The 20,408-nt window shown below is 43.5% G+C and overlaps 1 protein-coding gene across 3 annotated transcripts in view; it reads right to left on the bottom strand.

The window, feature by feature from the left end:
- Nucleotides 1-19,145, bottom strand: part of MLH3 (mutL homolog 3) — a 30,493-nt gene extending 11,348 nt beyond the window's left edge. The window contains exons 1-7 of one of the 3 annotated variants that reach the window (XM_040975272.1): nucleotides 15,380-19,145; nucleotides 11,672-11,770; nucleotides 10,889-10,974; nucleotides 10,134-10,238; nucleotides 8,478-8,550; nucleotides 2,578-2,649; nucleotides 662-773 (exon numbers count right to left, since the gene is read on the bottom strand). In XM_040975272.1, the coding sequence (XP_040831206.1) occupies nucleotides 662-773; nucleotides 2,578-2,649; nucleotides 8,478-8,550; nucleotides 10,134-10,238; nucleotides 10,889-10,974; nucleotides 11,672-11,770; nucleotides 15,380-18,632 (3,800 nt within the window). In that variant the 5' untranslated portion in view covers nucleotides 18,633-19,145. The remainder of the gene's footprint in view (nucleotides 1-661; nucleotides 774-2,577; nucleotides 2,650-8,477; nucleotides 8,551-10,133; nucleotides 10,239-10,888; nucleotides 10,975-11,671; nucleotides 11,771-15,379) is intronic. The other 2 variants (XM_040975273.1, XM_040975274.1) reach the window with 2 other exon arrangements.
- Nucleotides 19,146-20,408: the final 1,263 nt, after the last annotated feature.

Here is a 20,408-nt window from a genome sequence, read left to right as displayed (position 1 = left end):
ATTTGAACATGTTTGGCACAAATAAAACGACTGAGACTGTTTTGATAAATATTACAGCAGGGGGTAATTAACAGCCCCAGGAACTGTGAGGTCTTAATTAACAGGATATAAATAAATGGATATGCCTCTAGCAAAAATTAAACCCCAGAGAAAGAGATATATTGGCAGTAGCATCTTCCCAAATCTGAAATAAACTGGGCGATGAGTCTCTTCTCATCTTCAAGAAGGTGTACTGCCCAGAGTGGGAACTATTCTAATCACTTTCTATGGTAATGAAAGGTTAGGACTCTTAGGATGCACCAAGGCAATGGAGAATGGAAGCAATTACTGCAGTAACTTTGCTTTCAGAAATGGCAAAGCATAAACACTGGCTGTTCCAAGAAATGGGAAGAGTGGTCTAAGCCAACTGCTGGAAAAGATTATCAGGGCAACTCCATGCCATATTCAACAGCTGGGATATAGTGGAAAGAACAGCATTTCAAGCCCAAAGACCTGCCTTTGAGGGCCTGTTCCACCACTTCATAATCATTAGGACTTGGGATTGATCACGTAAATTGTCTTGGCCTCAGGTCCCACCCCGAAACTCTGGGCTGACAGCTGTGCTTATACTTCTAACCAGGATGTTGTACTCTGAATATCAAGTCCTCCTGGTGGTACTAACCATAGCAATCTCCTTTGTTCCTCTGTCACCGATATCTCCAGTGGAGGAATTACAGTGGAAGACAGTAGTTTTTTCCGACCTGACCCTTGTGGCTGTTGCTTCTCATAGGATTCTATTGGGAGAAAAATGGGTGTGTTAAGAGTTGGAAGAAGGCCTGGCACGGTAGCCTAGCAGCTAAAGTCCTTGCCTTGCATACCTGGGATTCCATATAGGTGCCAGTTCTAATCCCAGCAGTCCTGCTCCCATCCAGCTCCCTGCTTGTGGCCTGGGAAAGCAGTCAAGAACAGCCCAAAGCCTTGGAACCATATATCTGCTTGGGAGACCTGGAAGAAGCTGATGGCTCCTGGCTTCGGATTGGCTCAGTTCCAGCCATTGTGGCCCCCTGGGGAGTGAATCAGTGGACAGAAGAGCTTCCTCTCTGTCTCTCCTTCTCTCTGTATATCCATCTTTCCAATAAAAATAAAATAAATCTAAAATAAATAAATAAAGAGTTGGAAGAGAAGGCTTGGTGAGATAACTCAACTTGTTAATCCTCCATCTCCAAGCACCAGGATTACATATGTACACAAGTTTGTATCCTGGCTGCTTCACTTCCCATCCAGCTCCCTGCTTATGGCCTGGGAAAGCAGTTGAAGATGACCTAAAACATTGGTACTCTGCTTCCATATGGGAGATCTGGAAGAATCTCCTGGTTCCTGGCTTCAGACTGGCTCAGCTCCAGCCCTTTGCAGCCACTTGGGGAGGAAACCAGGGGACAGAGATCTTTTCCTCTGTCTCTCCTCCTCTCTGTGACTTTGCCTTTCCAACAAAAATAAGTCTTAAAAAATATTTGGAATGGAATTCTTCTACATCCGACTAAAATGAAGTATGATAAGGCACAGACAAGACATAATTATTCTAGTATTTGTGAATGTGTTTTGTGTTCAGTTTTAGATTTTGAAGTTCTATTACTAAAGTCAAACTGTTAAACATCCAGCCTACTTACTCACTTTAACAGTATTTTCCAAAATAAGGGGGAAAAAAGACTTTAAATATTACAATAAAATGAACAATGCAACGTTCCTGTAGTTAATAAATGTGGTTGAGTAACAGAAGCAAATAATGTGGGTAAATGGGAAAACACATGGGTTTACCACATACTCCCATGATTCAAGAAGGCTTTCCAAGTCCTTCAGAAAAGGTTCCCAGGTTTTGAAGGGAATTTCAAACGGCATAGCACTTGTAGCAAGTTTTTCTAACACTGTTGATATTACTTCTTTCCCAATCCTTAGGCTTTTGTTTTACAAGAAAAAATGCAAACGGTAGTAACCTCATTGACGCTGGAGTTCTGGTAACAGCTCCCATGTCCTCACCTGATTCCGACTTTGAAGCTTTGCATTATTCAGTCCTTGGAGGCTCCTGGGATTTTTATATCACTTAAACAAACTGCTTCAGGGTGAAAAGTCTGAAGAGCAACATTTACCTAGCATGCACTGAACCTGCAAAGATCCCTAGAAAAGCAGCGACAATGGCTGCTCCTGGGACGGAAGTTAGAGGCCAAGGGTCCCAACGAGACTCAGTGCACTTGCCCTTCTGTGCCATTCAAGGGTTGGAGCTATCAGATGACACTCTTCAATCCAAAGAAAAACTAGTGTGTAGGATGTTCAGAGCTGCTGGGACTCTCAGACACACAGGAGCAAAACCATTCTCCTGGCCTGTTTCAGACACTGTGAAGGAGCCCTGTCTTCAGGCCTCACTAGGTTAATAGCAAAGAAAAGCAAATACGCGCTGACCATGTAAGTGAGGCCTACATGTTTGAAGGGGGGAAGTGAACTTTACATCCTTTCAGTTGTGAGCAGCCAAACCAAGGATCTCACTATTAAACACATAACGCATCTTTTCTCAAGACAGGCAGAGACTCTTTCTGGGGGCCTCACCTGTAAGAAGCTGCTCCAAACGAATGCGTTCATGGGCGGCATGCTGGTCCACCAGGACGAGCAGGTTCCCACCTGGAAGGTTAGCAGGTGTTACTGGGGCCCCACAGTCTCAGGTGCGCATTATGGTCATCCTACTGTGCTGAGGCAGGAAAAAGCTTTATTCCAACCATTCAGTAACGTGCGCGCGCGCGCGCACACACACACACACACACACACACACACACACACACACAGACTATATCATTAATACTTCATATAATTTTAATGTGTAAAGAAACACCATTATTTTACTTTCCCTCCATCCATTTAAACATGTAAAAACTGGGGCCAGCATAGAAGGCAAGCTGGCCCTCTTCCTGCAGTGCTGGCATCTGATATGGACACTGGTTCTAGTCCTGGCTGCTCCACTTGGCATCCAGCTCCCTGCTTATGCTCTGGGAAAGCAGTAGAGGATGGCCTAAGTCCTTGGGACCCTGTACCCTCATGGGAGACCCAGAAAAGCTCCTGGCTCCCAGCTTCAGTTCAGACAAGCTCTGGCCATTGCAGCCATTTGGGGAGTGAGCCAGTGGATGAAGACCTCTGTCTCTCCCTCTCTCTGTAATTCTTTCAAGTAAGAAAAAATAAACCTTTTTTTTTTAAAAAAAAAAAAAGAAGTAAAACCTATTCTGATCTATATAAACACCATTCCTGGGGCAGGCCCTGGCACAGTGGGAGATACTGTATCCTGTATTACAGTGCCTTGGTTTGAGTTCTCGGCTTCACTCTCAGAACCAGCCCCTGCTAACGCACACCTGAGAGGCACCAGGTGATAGCTCATGCCCTGAATCCTTGCCACTCACACAGGAGACCTGGACTGAGCACCTAGCTCCAAGATCTGGCTTAGGCTTGGACTAGACTCATTTTTATTATTATTACTATTAAAAGGTAGCATCACACAAAACTAACTCTCTCTCTCTCTCTCTCTCTCTCTCTCTCTCTCTCACACACACACACACACACACACACACATTTTCTCTTTTCCATCCACTGATTCATTTCTCAAATGGCCAGAATGGCCAGAGCTAGAACAAGGCTGCATCCAGGAATTTCACTAGGTCTTGTATATGTGTGGCAGGAGCCCAAGTTCTTGGATCATCATCCACTGTCTTCCCAGGCACAGATCAGAAACAGAGTGGCTGAACTGGATCCAGCACTCTGACATGGGATGTTGGTATCGCAGTAGTTCAACCCACTGTACCACAAGACTGGCCCTGAAATGGATGCTTAAAAATTTAAACTAAAAAGGATATGGTAGCATCACACTGTGGGTTAGGCACTCGCCTGCAACTCCAGCATCCCATACTGTAGAACCAATCTGAGTCCCGACTGCTCCCTTTCTCCTACAGTTCTGGTAAATGCATTTGGGAAAGCAGAGGAAGACTGCCCGAGCTTCTCAGGCCCCGGCCACCCATGTGTGAGAGCAGGATGGGGCCTTGACATATCGTGGCCTTCTGGGGAGTAAACTAGCTATGGGAGATACATTTCTGTCTCTCCTTCACTCTGTCTATTGTCATTCTGTCTTTAAAAAAAAAATCTTTGATTAAAAAATACTTGAGCTTTTTAAAAATAGCATGTCTTTCAAAAACAAAGGCAAACAAGAGACACTGCCTGTAGCAGCTACATGTCAAAAGTGTGCCATGTTTGATGTAGTTTCGTATATTTTGATGAGCAGGCACTTCACCTGGGAGTCTTAAGAAAATGCAGATTCTGGTGTGGCAGGCCAGGGTGGGGACCCAAGCTTAACAAAATTCTAGCCAGCTCCCCAGGCAATGCTATCTACATGCAGCAACGCTACAGACTGGCAAGGTCAAGCCAGGAAGCAGAATTCCGGACCCCGAAAAGCCAAAACTCTAGGAAGTTCCTTTCTCATGGATCAGAGAACTGAGTCTCAGAAGTGCTGGGCTCAGGTGGTTTTCTAATTTACATTTGATGACTTTCCCCAAAAGTGTTAAGGTTAATTGCTATGGATAATATTGAAATGAAAGTCTTCCTCTTGAGTCTGAAATATTAAAAAGTTGTTTATAAGAAATCAAAAAATTTATAGTGTGAAAACTTAAAAGAAAAAAAAAAGGAAGCATCTAATAGTGTGTTCAACCAGAGGAAAGGCCCCCAAAATGTTGAACTATACTCCTTTGAGGCTAGGCGGAGCTGCAGCTGGATGTGATGAACACTGTATTGGGCAGAACAACGGAATAAATAACAAACTATAAGGGAGTGACCTCAACCTTGAAGCCAGTAATTACCAAGATTCAGGGACACCAGGAATTCCATCTTGTAACCTGGCTGGCAGAATGGTTTACCTTTTTATGGCTTACACAGTGTTTGCGACATGTTTTGACTCCCTTCAATGAAGCAGGGTACAGGAAGGTAATTTACTCATCCAGATGCTGCATTTTTTACATTATGACACAATGGAATAGAAGCTTCAAGAAGACAGGAATGTTTGTTCTATTCTCAGCATGTCTAACAGAATCTGACCCATGCAGAATGGAACTAGAGGAAATTATGTTCAGTGAAATAAGCCAGGCACAGAAAAACTATGGACCATATGTGGAGGCTAAAAATGGTGAGTTAATGCCAATGGTAACTAGTGGGAAGAGAGGAGAAGGAGCAGGAGGCCAAGGGGCTGGCACTGCGGCACTGTGAGTTAAGCTGCCACCTGTGATACTGGCATCCTTTATTGGTACTGCTTCATGTCTCAGCTGCTCTACTTCCTAGCCAGCTCCCTGCTGGTAGCCTGGGAAAACAGCAGAAGATGGCAGGAGTACTTGGGCCCCTGCACCCATGTGGGAGTCCCAGAAGAAGCTCCTGGTTCCTGGCTTTAGATCGGCTTAGCTCCAGCTGTGGCAGCCAGTTGCAGAGCAAGCCAGTGGATGGAAGATCTTTCCGTCTCTCTTCTCTGTAAAATCTGCCTTTCCGGTAGAAATAAATATTTAAAAAAAATTAGTAAACTAGAAAGATTTTTCACTAATTCCCTGAAAATTCTGAGATAATTTTATTTTTAAAGATTTATTTTATTTATTGGAAAGTCAGATATACAGAGAGGAGAGACAGAGAGGAAGATCTTCCGTCCGATGATTCACTCCCCAAGTGAGCGCAACAGCCGGTGCTGCGCCGATCCGAAGCCATGATCCAGGAACTTCTTCCGGGTATCCCACATGGGTACAGGATCCCAAGGCTTTGGGCCATCCTCGACTGCTTTCCCAGGCTACAAGCAGGGAGCAGGATGGGAAGTAGAGCTGTTGGGATTAGAACCGGCGCCTATATGGGATCCCGGGGCGTTCAAGGTGAGGACTTTAGCCGCTAGGCCACGCTGCCGGGCCCGTCAGATAATTTTAGGTAATTTGTATTTGACCTATTATTTACTAACTGTATTAACAAAGGGATACCAACACAATGAGCTGCTTTGGGGCCTTAGAAGCACTTTCCTGTGGTCCACCCATGTGGAGGCACTTCGGCCTACAGCCCAGGCTCTCAGCGAAAGGGGTCTCTTCAGAGCCCTCACATCAGGCAGACATACATGGTGGCCCCCCTTATCTGAGGGGGATCCGTTCCAAGACGCCCCAGCAGAGGTAGCACTGAACTCTGTATACATTATGTTCTCTTATGTATAGATCTATGATGGGTTTCATTTATAAATTGGACACACTAAGAGATCAGCAACAACTAATGATGAAACAGAACAACTGTAATAATTATATACTATGATAAATTGGCCAGCATCGCCACTCCTGTGCTTTGGGCCACTGTGTGAAGTCAGGGCGACCTGAAGCACAAGCATTGTGACACCACGACAGCATGTACACACTGTACTAGGGGATCACACAGTTCACTATGGGGCAGAGCAGGACGGCTTCAGATTTCATCCTACCACTCGGAACGCTGCTCAATTCAAAACGTGAGGTTTTATTTCTGGAATTTTCCATTTAATATACTCAGGCCACAACTGACTCGGTAACTGACACTGTATAAACTAAAATGCAGAAATGGGGTGGGGGAGAGTGCTACTGTGAATGTGCTCAAAGTTCTATTAAAGCAAGGCTCCCCTCTTTCTCCTCTCACCCCTCCCCAGGCCCTGCCTTTCACATCACAGACTTGAGTCTCTCCTGGTGGTGTTCCCCGAGCCCTGAAACATCTCCCATTTGCTACAGTCCCTGATCTTCTCTGTCCCCAGATCACAGCCCTCATCTCACACGACACCTTACTCATCTTGTTTCAACGTTGGCTTTGCAACACAACATTCTGCTTTCTTCCTACTACTCTCACTAGTCCACCACAATCTCTTTTGTTGGTTCACTTTTTTTCTACCTGACCACTAAGATTTGGAATGATTCCAGATTCAGTGTTTCTCCTCATAAGTCACTTTTCTTCTAGATGATAAACTTCATCCTAGGACGTCAATGACAAACCTCAGGCTGACACCTCAAATTTATATCTCTAGAGCAGAGAGGCACATTCCCAGACCAGATCTGTAGTCTTCACCACATTCCTACCATCTCTTCTGGAACATTTCAAAGAGAATTTAGACTAAACTCACCTCCAACATCATCCCACAACATCATTTATGGAAACAAGAAAACTAGAAGTCATCTCTGATACACCCTCCCCGTAGCCAATGCAACACCAAGCCCTGTGAGTTCATTGCCTGAACATCTTTCCATTCACTTCTCTAGTCTTTCCTGGTCCCTGCTAACCACAGTTCCTTACATACTGTGACATTTTTCTAACATCACACTTGCTCTGTAGTTAGTGGAACTCCACCCCAAATGCCAAACCACTCTCCATACTACAACTAGAGCACTCTTTCAAAATGCAATTGTGATGTGATACATACCACCCCAAAAACGATACAAAAACAACAACTAAAGCTAAACTTAAAAAAGCGTTTGTTCTCCCCTAGTGTTGGGACAAAGCAAAGCCTGTTACTGGCTCCTACCTACTTCTCTGGGCTCAACTCCAACTATACCAGCCCCACTTCTGCCTATGTCATTTCCCCTCTTCCACACTCAGTTAACTCATATTTCAGATCTCACTTGATCAACAAATCTTTTTCTGACTCTCCTGAGAAAAATCAAATCTCCCAATACATGTTCCTAGAGCATCTTGTACCTCTCTTCTACAACATAAAACTAGCGTTCAGATTTTATGTTTGTATATTTCTGTCTCTCCCACGTGAGTATCTTTTCCTATTATTGTATTCTTACGGCCTGCCTAGTCCTGCAATACACAAGGAACTCAGTCAATACATGTTGAATGAGGAGCAGGTGTTGTAGAACAGTGGGATGTCACTGCATGGATGCCCACACTCATTTTCACAGCGCTGGTTCAAGTTGCAGCTATTTCATTTACGATCCACCACCTTGTTAATAAATCTAGCAATCAGCAGAGGATGGCTCAGTTTGGGAGACCTCGATGGAGCTCCTGGCTCCTGGTTCTGGCCTGGCCCAGCACTGGCTGCTGTGGCCATGTGTAGAGTGAAACAGTAGATGGAAGGCAATTCTAGCACAATTCATCTATCATTATGAAGGAAAAACATGAAAAGCATTTAAAAGTCAAACAACAAAAATATTCTTCAAAATAAAAGATGAAATTTCTTCTTTGCCTACCATTTTTCATTCCTAAGGTAACCACTGTTGATATTTTATGCGTATATGTAATGTATGTACATACATACACATTTAAAATTATATATGTATATATAAAATACATAAAATGAATTGTATTTTAACATTGTTGCTTCATGATATTGTTAGACTGGTTTTCTTTCATCTATCCAAATCATTGAAACCATACAAAAATAACCTTAACAGAAGGTTTCCAGAAGCCTTGCTGGCTATAATTGACGTAAACTTCATCCTTACCTGCTTTGTCATCCTCTTCAGCTTTAGTGCTCATTAAACAGGCGATAAACTTGTTATCCACTTGCCGGAGAACCTGTGATACATTCAAAGAAGTGACACAACACTATATCAAAACGAACAAAGGCCTTTCTCCATAGAAAAAGATTAACACCACACTTCTATTCAGAGTTGTCTTCATTACAACACTCACAATCTAGGACTTAGGTAAAGCACTGACAAACCGGAGGGAGTCATCAGAAAGACCAAAGAATGGGCAAGAAGAGATCAGCAGATACAGATGGGCATTGGGAGAGACACACCAGCAGAGCTTTGCAGTGATGGGTAACCTGACCCTAGAACTGCATACAGAACTGGAGGCTGCTAACAGATAGGCTGAAAGAAATAGAGAAATTCACATTGGAGGTGCTAACCCGTTAAAGCAATGAGAGCCAGTGGTGGGGTGGATGCTTGGCATAGGGGTTAGGGTGTTACTTGGGATGCTCACATCCCACAGTGACTGCCTAGGTTCCAGTTCTGGTTCCATTTTAATCCACCTTTCTGATAATGCACACCTGGTTGGCAGCAGGTGATGGCTCAAGGATCTGGCTCCCTGTTACCCACATGGGAGACACAGACTCAGTTCCAGCCTCCTAACTCTGGCTTAGGGTGTTTGGGACATCAACCAGAGAAGGGGAGCTCTTTTGTAATTTGTCTATGTGTCTTTTTCAGATAAACAAACATAAATCCATAAAGGTTTTGCTTTTTTCCCCCTTTTAAAGCCACAGTGGCTTTAGACCTTGTGGAATCCTAGTACCAAGTCAGTGCCAGCTTGGGAGTTGAACTCAATCTGTCTACCCTCCCAATTTGTTTCCAAATTAGAAACAAGGTGACTGAGACAGTCAAAGCAGTGCACAGAGGGCAAAGGAGAAGAGCCAACAAGCCAGGAAGGTCCTTCTGTTCACAGAACACCTCAATCTGCGGCTTCATAAACTATTGCAGTTTCACCCAAATGGGCTCTTAAAAAAAAATACACACACACACACACACACATACATATACATAAAATATATATGTGTGTGTGTGTATATATATATATACTGGTTCGTTCCCCACATGGCCCCACACCAGGCCAAGCTGATGCCAGGATCCAGGAGCCACATGCAGGACTCCCAGGGACCCAAGAACTTGGATCATCTTCTGCTTTTTTCCTCAAGCCATTAACAGGGAACTGGGTTGAATGTGGAGCAGCAGGGACATGAACTGGTGTTGCAGGCAATGGGATTACCCACTACTCCTGTAGCGCCAGCCTCTAGAGTCATTTTCTAAAGGGCACTGTTACACATTCAATGAGCAAAGTGTCACTTTGTTCAGATAACCAACATACTGTCAAATACATATACAACTATATAAAATCTTCAGAGATACATTAGCAATCCTTGAAACCTTAAGCCTAAATCTATAACCGAGTTTCTCCAAAATTGCTTTGCAACTGCTTTGCAAGGATAATTAGTTCCATGCTTTTCTGCCAAGAGAAAGTTCTGGTAAGATAAAACTAAAAACAAAACTATGTGCTAAGCCCAACATAGTGTGAATCATTAAATAAATTCAATGTCTCAAGAGCTCATCTAGTTTAGGCCTTATATATATATTTATAAGATTTCAAAGTCAATCTTTTACCTGCATTGAATGAATCATTTCTTTGGTGAAACGATACGGATACAAGATGTTGTGAATTTTAACTGCTAAGCTCTCAGCTTGGCCCCTGCTCACATCAACAGCAACCTGGAAAGACACAGCACAAACATCATCTAAACCTCAATTTCTATGTCTGTTGGACTATTTCATCAATATTTTAAAGTGCTTTAAAACATTTTTATAAAATCTACTAAAAATGGGTTGAATTCGGGGAAGTTACAGAGATTCAAAAACTCTACAAATACCTATCTTACATAGCATTTTGTGTTTACAATTAGAGAAACCAATACTGTTTCAGACCCACAATCTGTTTATACTCCATGATCCAGTCCTTTTAAAGACATGGTAGCTGAAGAATTTGCGATTGTTCATCTGCTATCCAGCCTCCCTACAGCACCCATGGTACATTCCAGGGAGACCCGCTGGAAACAGACACCCAAACCTGTCAATGAATCATTCCCCCAGAAGCAGCTTTGCTACTTTAACGATGAAAGCTGCGGTGTCACCAGCCTCAAGTCTACGCCACAGCTGCACAGCAGGGTTTCTAAGAGCAGTAATCACATTCATTCTTCACACACTGATTATACAGGTTTAAGCCAAAAAGTCTGAGCTTCCGAAATCTTAGAAATGCTGATTCCTTCCTTTGTACATTAAACATTAAGTTCAGCGTCTAATCACAATTATAAGTGCGTGTCTGTACTCTGACTAAACGGAGAGGAAAACTGCTGCAGACCCACCTCTGGGTAGCGGGTAAATACTGGGTTGTCCCACTCTGAGAGCAGAGACTGCAGGGATTCACTGCCGTCAGCATCATTCGCAGTATCTAGGGCAAATGGGAAAGGTCAAGTGGGCACGCAGAGCCAGGAGGATAGGCTGGCCAGGACTGCCCTTGGGAGGCAAACTTAAGCCCCGAGATCGGACTCACTGCCTACAACTGACTCACTGATTCTACAAATGCTTCGTGTTCGCTTGAACTCTGAACTATTCGGCTTTGCTACCTTTAAAAATAGAGTTGATGACTATAGCTTTTGGTATTATAGCTTTCCTCCAAACTGTTAACTAAAGATACTCCAAAATATAAGTCTTGAAAAAAACTACAGCTCAAATTAGTAGCCTCACTACCGATAAGTAAAAAACAAAACACAAACAAAATTTATATATATATTTTAGAATAAACTGAAAAAATAGATGTCTGTATAGGCTTTTCTTAAATAAGGCTACTATAACACTGAATGTGACTCCCATTCTTAAAAATAATAATTTTAAAAAGCCTCCCTGATCTCAAGACAGCAGACTATTCATAATCATTCAGTATTGACCTCAAGTCTGGAAAAGTAATTTCTGATCTCAGTGCGTGCAGTGAATTACTTAGTCCTGTTGTGAAACAGGGCCATGGGGAACGCCTGGTTCCAGGAAGGCACAGCTGGCACTGATGAAGCTTAATAACGTGGCCTGCTTTGGTCTGTGAGTAAGGTGGCATGGAGTGTACCAGGTGTCTGGGCAAGCTATACTGCCCCTACCTCTGGAATTCTTTCTCATCACAGTCCTCTCCTCCTGAGCCCTTGGAAGGAAAGGAAGAACAAGGTCACTTCTAAAAGGATGACATCTGTATTGAGACCCTAAACATAAAAAAAGAAAGAAAAACCTACACATTCGAACTCAAAATACAAAGTACTTAAAAAGCTTAAATTACACAAATACAGAAAATCTCTTTCTGGACCAACTGAATGCAGACATAAAGCAGACTAATCCTAAGCTCTTTAATGAAATTGTTCTAATTTAGGGGTTTACATTAAAAAAAAAAAAAAAGATTTGTTTATTTGAAAGGCAGAGAGAATCTTCCATCTACTGCTTCAATGTTCAAAATGGCTGCTAACAGTTGGGACTGGGTCAGGTCAAAGCCAGAGCCAGGAACTCAATACAAGTCTTTCACAGAAGCTTGGGTCAGCTGCTGCTGACTTCTCAGGCACATTAGCAGGGTGCTAAATGGGAAGCAGAGTAGATAGGAATCACAATACCAGCCAAAAAAGGACCAAAACACGCACCACAGTGATTCTCAATAGGACCACTTTTACATGGGGGCACATTTGGCAATATCATATTTTTTCATTGTCACAACTTGGGTGAAGTATGCTGCTGGTACCTAGCAGACAAAGGCCAGTGTTGCTGTCAAATACCTTACATTGCACATGACAAACCATCCAACAACGGATTGGCTAGAGAAAAGCATCTAATCTATAGAGCATACTTGTCACCCACAACCTGGAACATTTATAAGTCCCCAATATATATGTCACATATCCCCACTATACGTCTCCATGAAAACATTCATGCCATCCTAATCATGTTTTGATAACTGTCTTCCCTAACAGACTGATTTCCTGAAAGCAAAGCCAATTAATCTGCAATGTGAAATCTAACACAGTGTGAATGATCAACTAATGCTGACAGAATAGAGGTGAGCAGTAGTTGTCCCTTGGGACACATCTTATATTGGAGTGCCTGATTTGCGCCCCCATTTCTTTGCTTCTAATTCCACCTCCCACTAACACCCCGCGTGGATGGTAGCATACGATGGCTCAAGCACTTGGGTTCCTACCTCTCCCATGGGACACTGGAGCTCAATTGCTGGCACCCTGCATCAGCCTGACTCAGCCTCAGATGTTGTGAGCATCTGGGGAGTGAGCCAGGGATGGAATCTCTTTGTCTCTGCCTTTCAAATAAAATGGAAATAAATGAAGCAAAAATCTAGCTCTTGAATGAATAAATAAATAGCTGTAAGAATCAGAAGTTCTCAAGTCAAACTATAAACTCCTGTACGATTTGGTCCAAACTCTACCCATCTGTCTCTCAGGACAATCAGATCAGAGTTTCAAAAATAATGCAGATGACAATTTTTTAAAATTTTATTTATTTATTTATTTATTTGAAAGAGTTACAGAGAGACAGAGAGAGATCTTTCATCGGTGGTTCACTCTCCAAAATGCTGCCATGGCTGGGGCTGGGACAGGCCAAAGCCAAGAGCTTCATTTAGATCTTCACATGGGTGGTGGGGAAGCCTTTGAGCCATCTTCTGTTGCTTTTCCCAGGCCATCAGCAGAGAGCTGGATTGAATAGAACAACCTGGACACCAACTGGTTCCCACATGGAAGGCCAGCATTGCAGCTGGTAGCCTTACCTGCTATACCACAATGCAGATAACAACTTTGGAATAGAAACAAAACATGATGAAGCTATTCCCCAAAACATAACCTGTCAGATAAGAACTGAAAAGAGAGATTAATTAAGAATAATAAAATTAGGGACTGGCACTATGGCAATGAGGTTAAGCTGCTTTCTGTGATGCTGGCATCCATATGGGCACCGGTTAGAGTTCCAGCTGTTCCATTTCCAATCCAGTTCGCTTTAATGGCCTGGGAAAACAGCAGAGGATGGCCCAAGTGCGTGGGCTCCTGCATCCATGTTGGAGACCTGGATGAAGTTCCTGGCTTTGGACTGACCCAACCCCAGTGGTAGCCAGTGGATGTAAAATCTCTCTAAATTTGCCTTTCAAATAAAAACAAATAATCTTATTAACTGATTTTCAAAAAAAATCATAATAAAAGAATGGAGTTAAAAAATTGTCATGACGTGGGAGTCTTGACACTACTTTGTTTTGTTTTTGGTTTTGACATTACTTCTTAAAATTACCTTTACAGATCCTCTCTTTCAAACATTAAAACCTACCTCTTACTAATTTATCTTAGGTAACGTGTCTAGGTATGGTTTGACAATGTCCTAATGTTCTGCTATACCACAGCTTCTCAGAAAGGCAAAATTCCACCTGAGAGGATGGTACAGAGGGGCCACTTTTTTAACCTACTTGTTTCCATCCCAAAAATATTCCTCAGCAGGAAATGAGGAGTTAACATGGCCCTTGACGTTCACTGTAAGAAGCACTGATTCAGACAGCCAAGTATTTTAAAGGAGCACATGTGTCTGTTGAGTATGACAGCAGAGATGTTTCTCTGTTTTAGCAACAGTCTTCTCACAGTGTAAGGGAACCCAGTTATTTCCTGGCACTGCATCAGGGACAGGGGCATCTAGCACAGAGGAGGTGCCGTGCCTGAGATTTCTCTCTGATACGCTGTCAGTGAAATCCGGACATGAAATGACACCAACCACAAAGGGCAACGTGCTAGTCTCTACAGCGATGCTGACATGAAGGGTTCTTGCTTCTTGCTTAATATTTTCAAGCAGGAATTACTAATTTTTTTCCCATTAAGAAGAAAAAAAAAGAAAACCTGGCAAACATTGAAAACGAAAGGTCTTATTCAATTATAAATAAATCAGAGCCTCCTATTAGAACTATTCCTCCTAAGGAGAAACTAAGTTGATATCTGCAATTCATTCATACAATTTACATTTTTTTAATAGCATTTAAGACTTCTAATGTAGATACAGAGTTGATGTTAATCCTCCTAGTGCAAAGCCAAGATTCTGGCCAGATGGAAACCAGCTTTACCTCTCCCAACATCCAGCCCTCCACATGCTGCCAAAACAGTGTCACTCCTGGAGTTGACTGAGACCTGAGAACAGAGTCCCCATCCAGCCCACAATGTGACCCTTGTAGGATCCAGAAGTCACACAATTGCTTTCTTGAATAGCTTACTATCACCAGGAATAGTTCAAGTGGATTACCATATGCATTATAAGAAAGGACATTTGAAAAGTACAGATACACAAATGTATGCTTAACCTATCACTTGAAAATTTTATGGTGAAAAATCCCACTTTTCTGGAGAAAAGTCCATAAATATAGTACTGTATTGGACCACAAATTTTACTGAGAAATCTAGGATGAATACAATACAGAATTATTCTGGTCCTCAACCTTGGAGTCAGGCAAACTTCCGGAAAAATATACTGCAGGTGCCTCTAAAGACAAATTTCTAGGAGAGCTGTGCATTGGGAAGGAGGGTAAAATGAGGCAGGGAAGCCTTACCATTAAAATCCAACTGCCTTATCCTTTCTTAAACATGTCTTAGGGTCACTTTCATCCTGTATCAGGGTTTCACTGAGCTCCCATACCTAAATAGTGTTGGGCCTAATTCCCCATTCCCTACAAAGCACCAACACAGGTTTCATACCTGTTTTCAAATATTGTATTTGCTGACACCATCTCTGAACAGGGGATCCCTACTTCCTTGGCGTTTCAAGCTATATTTACCGTTTCAAGCTATACTTACCATTCCCAAGAACTACATCCACCGCCATTGTAGTCAGGTCTTTAGTACATGCGCTCTGGATGTCCTCTGTAGGAGCAGTGAACATGCTAAGCCCTGTCATCCTGTTGATGTAAACCATTCTCCCCAAGGTGACATCAAAGTGCTGCTGCCAATCCATGGAGGATGTGTTGGACTCTTCCAGTCCAGAACAAGCGCTTGTGTTAGATTCCTTACTCTCAAAACAGACTGCATCTTGTTTGGGTGGGGAATCCTCCACCCGCCTCGGTGCCCTTCCAGTGGACAAGTCAGGACTTCCTGTTTGCTGTTCTGAAGCTCGGAGAAGAATGTCAGAATCTTTATCAGTAACTTCAAAATTATAAGGTAAAGCCAAAGAGGTTTCTGATATTACACAGTTCTTTGTTGTATTGCTGTCACAATATGTCTCACTATCTTTGTTGGAACAATTATCCTGTGTAACACAATTTGACTTGGGGTTAGTGTCATTCTCTGCTCTCTTATGCTGATTTTCAAATATTTGACAAAAATCTACAGTTAACCCACTGCAGAAAATACTGTCTTCTGCACTGCAGTTTGAATCTGGAAGTTCATTAAGACTCATCTCTCTTGCTTGCGTCTCTCTTTCAGAATCCTTCAGTTTGGATAATTTGGAGGCTAGTGATTTAGGCAAACTGTCAACACCCAAAGGCCTTCTGTTAAAGCCCCATGCAGTTGGAGGACTTTCTCCCAAACGAGCCATCTGTTGCTCCATATGATCTTCCTCAGAGAGTGGAAACACCTCAGGGCACTCGAGGTGACCTCCCGGCTGACAGCTACCACTCAAATCATCACGCATCACAGCAATGCTTTTACAAATGTCAGAGTTGTTAGAGCAATTCTTGTCTCTCAGGGGAATGTCAGACTCCACTTGAGGGCAGAGACTGGTAGGGACTTCAATGTTATTTTCCTTTGCTTCTGAATGGGGAGAACTGTTAACCTTCCCATACTGCCTCTTGAACTTCTCTAAAGAGCCTAGTGGGCAACTCAAGCTTAGCTTCTTACGGACCATGGGTCTGGATGAACTAATCAATGTGTGTGTTTTCTTACCACCATTGCGAATCTGTCTATGTAAAGGGAAGGCAGATGTACCTGGGAGTAACCAGCCTGTGTGTGCTTTTAGACTATTGTCCTGAAAAGTGGAAAGATTTCTATGTGCTGCTATAGGTCTTTGCTTGAACCCATAACCTACACTGGTTCTGCAGACTTTTCTGTTGGGCAACTGAGCAGATTCTTTACTTAAAATGCTGGTTAAATCTTTGACGTCTGCAGTCTCAACTGAATGACGTGTCTTACTCCCAAATGTTTCCTGGGCACTCACAGGACCAGGTCGAACATAATTTTTCAGTGGATGTTCTGCTTCAGTGGATGGAGTTACCTCACTCTGCACCACATGAGTTATGAAGCCAGTAGAACATAATTTAACTGGTCCATAACTAAACTTGTTTCTTCCTCCACAACCACTAGGTTCTTCTTCTCTTTTCTCTTTTTCTCTCTGAGCACCATGGACTCGCAGAAATCCTGTTTCAAAACAAGGAGACGGGCATTCCGAGACGGCAACATCTTCCAGTCTCTCCAGTTGATTCTGAGTGGCATTAGTTTTTAGAATGTCGGCAGCCATGCCATTAGTAGTCCTATTCACTTTTTGTACTTCTAGATCTTCTTCATTGTTCCCCAAGCGATGTGCTTGAAAAGAAAAATTTTCTGAAGTGGTTCTATGTGGGTTTTCTAAAGAGTTAGGGTCAAGGCCAGAGTTTGCATGTTCCATATTTTCTCTCCAGTCTGGGGCGTCAACTGTCTCTCGTTCTATCACTGAATCTGAGCAGGAGCTAGCTTTATGTAACGGTGACGTCGCCATTTCATCAGGCAATGGGCCACCTGATTCATGGGCACACAAAAATGAATCATCTGTCTTTTTTCTGATAGCTTCTAGAACCTGAGAATTCTCTCTATTTACACTTTCTTGAGTAGCTTTTCTTTTCACAGCCTTTGACTGCAAATTAAACATTTCATAGGAATCCAAAATATTATTACATGCCTCCTGGAAACTTCCCTGGTCACACTTCTCTTCAGAGGTCTTCTGAAGAGTAGCACCCAATAAATTAAAATCATTGTCTTCGTTAAATTCCTTAATGTCCTCACCTGATAGTTCCACAAATAGTTTTTCTTGCTTTAAAAACAGTTTCACTCCTTCTTGAATACAAACCAAGGGAGTATCCCAGTTCTGAAACTCAATCAATGTTTTTGCTGGCTCCATGCATACATCATATTCACAGAATGGGCACTGCACATTGATCACATAAACCCCATGGAGTTCTGGGGTAGACCGATGCCGAGGACTTGAACTCATTTGTCTGCCCACAGTGCCATTCTTTGGCTTGCATATGATGCTTTCTTTCCTTAATAAAAAGTCCATGAGTTTATGCAATTTTGTCCTTAAAACCAATCTTTTGTTCACAAACAAAAACTGCATATTCTTATTGTAATGTGCTTCAGAGCTGATATAGCCAGTAAGCTCAAATTCCTTATACTTAAAATGTATTTCTCGTAACTTCTGGGATTTCCCCAATCCATAAATTTGACAAAATCGGGAACATATGTCTTTGGCTTTAGGGAGCTGAAGCACCATGGAACCAGACACATCGTTTCTTAAAGAGAAAGAGATGGAAGGGTGCATGAGTGAGAGAGCTTCTATCCTCTGTCTAACTTTCTCAAATTCCAGCCTAGGGTCCATGCACTTCCTCCTCACAGGTAACTGGTAGAAAAGGTTATAGACCGTGACCGTCGTCCCAGCACTTGGTCTACTCAGATCAGCTTCACCAGCTTTGAGGGCTTTTCCATTCTGAAACAGTTTCACAAACGTTTTCATTGTTCTGTTTTTCCTAGATGAAATTTCCATGGCACTGGCCATGTCAGCTATGCTTGCCAATGCCTCCCCCCGGAAACCATAAAACTGCGGACTCTCTAAGTCCTGCACCAAGCTGCATTTACTGGTGAAATAGCGATTTCCCGCCTTGTCCACGTCTTCACTCCCCATCCCGAATCCATTGTCTATCACTTGAACTTGAAAGGTTTCCATGTTCACCCTCACAGCCACACATGTTGCTTGGGCGTCGATGCTGTTGAGGGCAAGCTCCTCCACACACTGGCCTAAGGAGCTTATGGTCAGGCCAGAACGCAATCTTGCTTGCACTTCAACTGACAAGCACTTGATCATCATGGGCAGGGGTTGGTGGGTATGCCAGACTTGTTCCCTCAAGCTAGGAAGAACTGCCTACAGGAGGAAAACAAAAGCCACCACATACCTTCAAAGCTCCAGATTTACATAGCATAAACCCTCTTTCTTCAAGCAGCATGAAGAAATACCACTTGAGGAAAATGAAACACTCTTAATTAAACCAAACTGAGAAACAAACAAAAAGACTCTCTGATTTCTACGCAGATGACAAAACTCGCGCCTGGTGTCACAGATTTTAACATCTACAGAAATGTTCCTAAGGTCATAATTTTCACTGCTCCTTTCTAAATCCCACATGCCCTAAAGTGAAATCATAATTAAGACTTAAAGCTGACCCATAAAAGACAGTCCTCAAAAATGCTAACAGCTTCACCAAAAACAGATGCCTGAATTAAATTCAGCTTAAAAACATTAGCTAGAAATTATTCATGAAAAAAAGTCCAAGTTCTTTCATAACATTTATACATTACACAATAACCAGAACTTTTAGGGGAGGGGAAAAAAAAAAACATAATGAAGTGCTAAGATACTGTAATAGAAAAGGTGAAGCAACAACAGTAAATTAAAAACATCCAATTTTCCCAAGGAGACAGAGGCACTCAGGGATCATTACTATTATTATTAGTTAGATGTGGTCACGCAGGGGAAAGAGGGATGGGTTGGAAGGGCTAGGGCAGCCCAGCCCACTGTCAAATAAGCCTTTCTTTACCACTTGATTCTTACATCTTGTTCCTGTATGACTTTGATACAAAGTTTCTGGAAGGTCCTTATGAATACTGGTTTGTAGTAAGACTGAGCCTTGACACACAGGCTGGAACTACCTTGGCCTGCTGAGGGGCTGCCTGAGGACAATGTTAAGGATTCTTGCAGGTGACTAGAATATGAAGGCTCTGGGGGGCCATCAAGCCCACCCTGTCTTCCTCCCAAGGGGTGGGACCTCTCCAATGTGGTAAAGCTGGGTTTGCAAACCTGGGAAAACCAGGAGCTGTACCTGCAGGCCACTCCTGGCGTCTTCTAATACAAGGAAGGTCGCTGCCTGCGGCAAACGGGGATTCGACGGTTCATGAATATCCTGTTGAACGCTACGACTTCCTGATTCCACCTAGCTCCTTTTAGGGAATAACGGGACGTGCCGGTCCCGGGCCCAGGCCTCGGCACCTGCCCCAACCCGGGCGCGCCTCTCCTCCTCGCACCCCAACACGACCCCCGGCCCCCGCGGCCTCCCGGGACGATGGAGCGCCGGCTCGGGGCAGCTGGCCCGCGGCGGCCACCAGGGCGCTTCTGCTACTAAAGAGCGCCCGAGTCATCCGTTGGTCACGTGCTCTCCCCCACGTCACCTCGAATCACGCTTCACCCACACTTTCGGTTACCAACGGCCTCGGACACCGGCCGCGCGCACCACAGCCTTCCAGGCTCGTGCACGTACGGCCCGCGAGCTTCTAAGGGGACGCGCCAGCCGCACGCTTCCTGTGCGACACCGCACCGCGCGTGCGCACTCCGCACCCCACCCCACCCCGCCGGGCACCTGCGGTTCCCCCGCCCCCCTCCGAGTTCTTCACATGGGGACTTACAGTTCTCAGTTCTTAAGCGCTCAGGCATGATGTGAAAGGCTGTCCTGGTTGCTGTTTATTTGTTTTTACGTTTTGCCTGCGTTTTCTGACGCCTATGCAAACTGCCAGGTAATTCAATAAATACATTAGCTGAGGTCTTCTCGTTAGAATGTAAGCCGTATGAAAGTAGGGACCAGGTTTACTTCTG

The sequence above is a fragment of the Ochotona curzoniae genome, unplaced genomic scaffold (genome assembly GCF_017591425.1).
Source record: "Ochotona curzoniae isolate NIBS_2020 unplaced genomic scaffold, NIBS_Ocur_1.0 contig_2688, whole genome shotgun sequence".
NCBI lineage: Eukaryota > Metazoa > Chordata > Mammalia > Lagomorpha > Ochotonidae > Ochotona > Ochotona curzoniae.
This window is presented reverse-complemented; position numbering and strand designations above follow the sequence as displayed.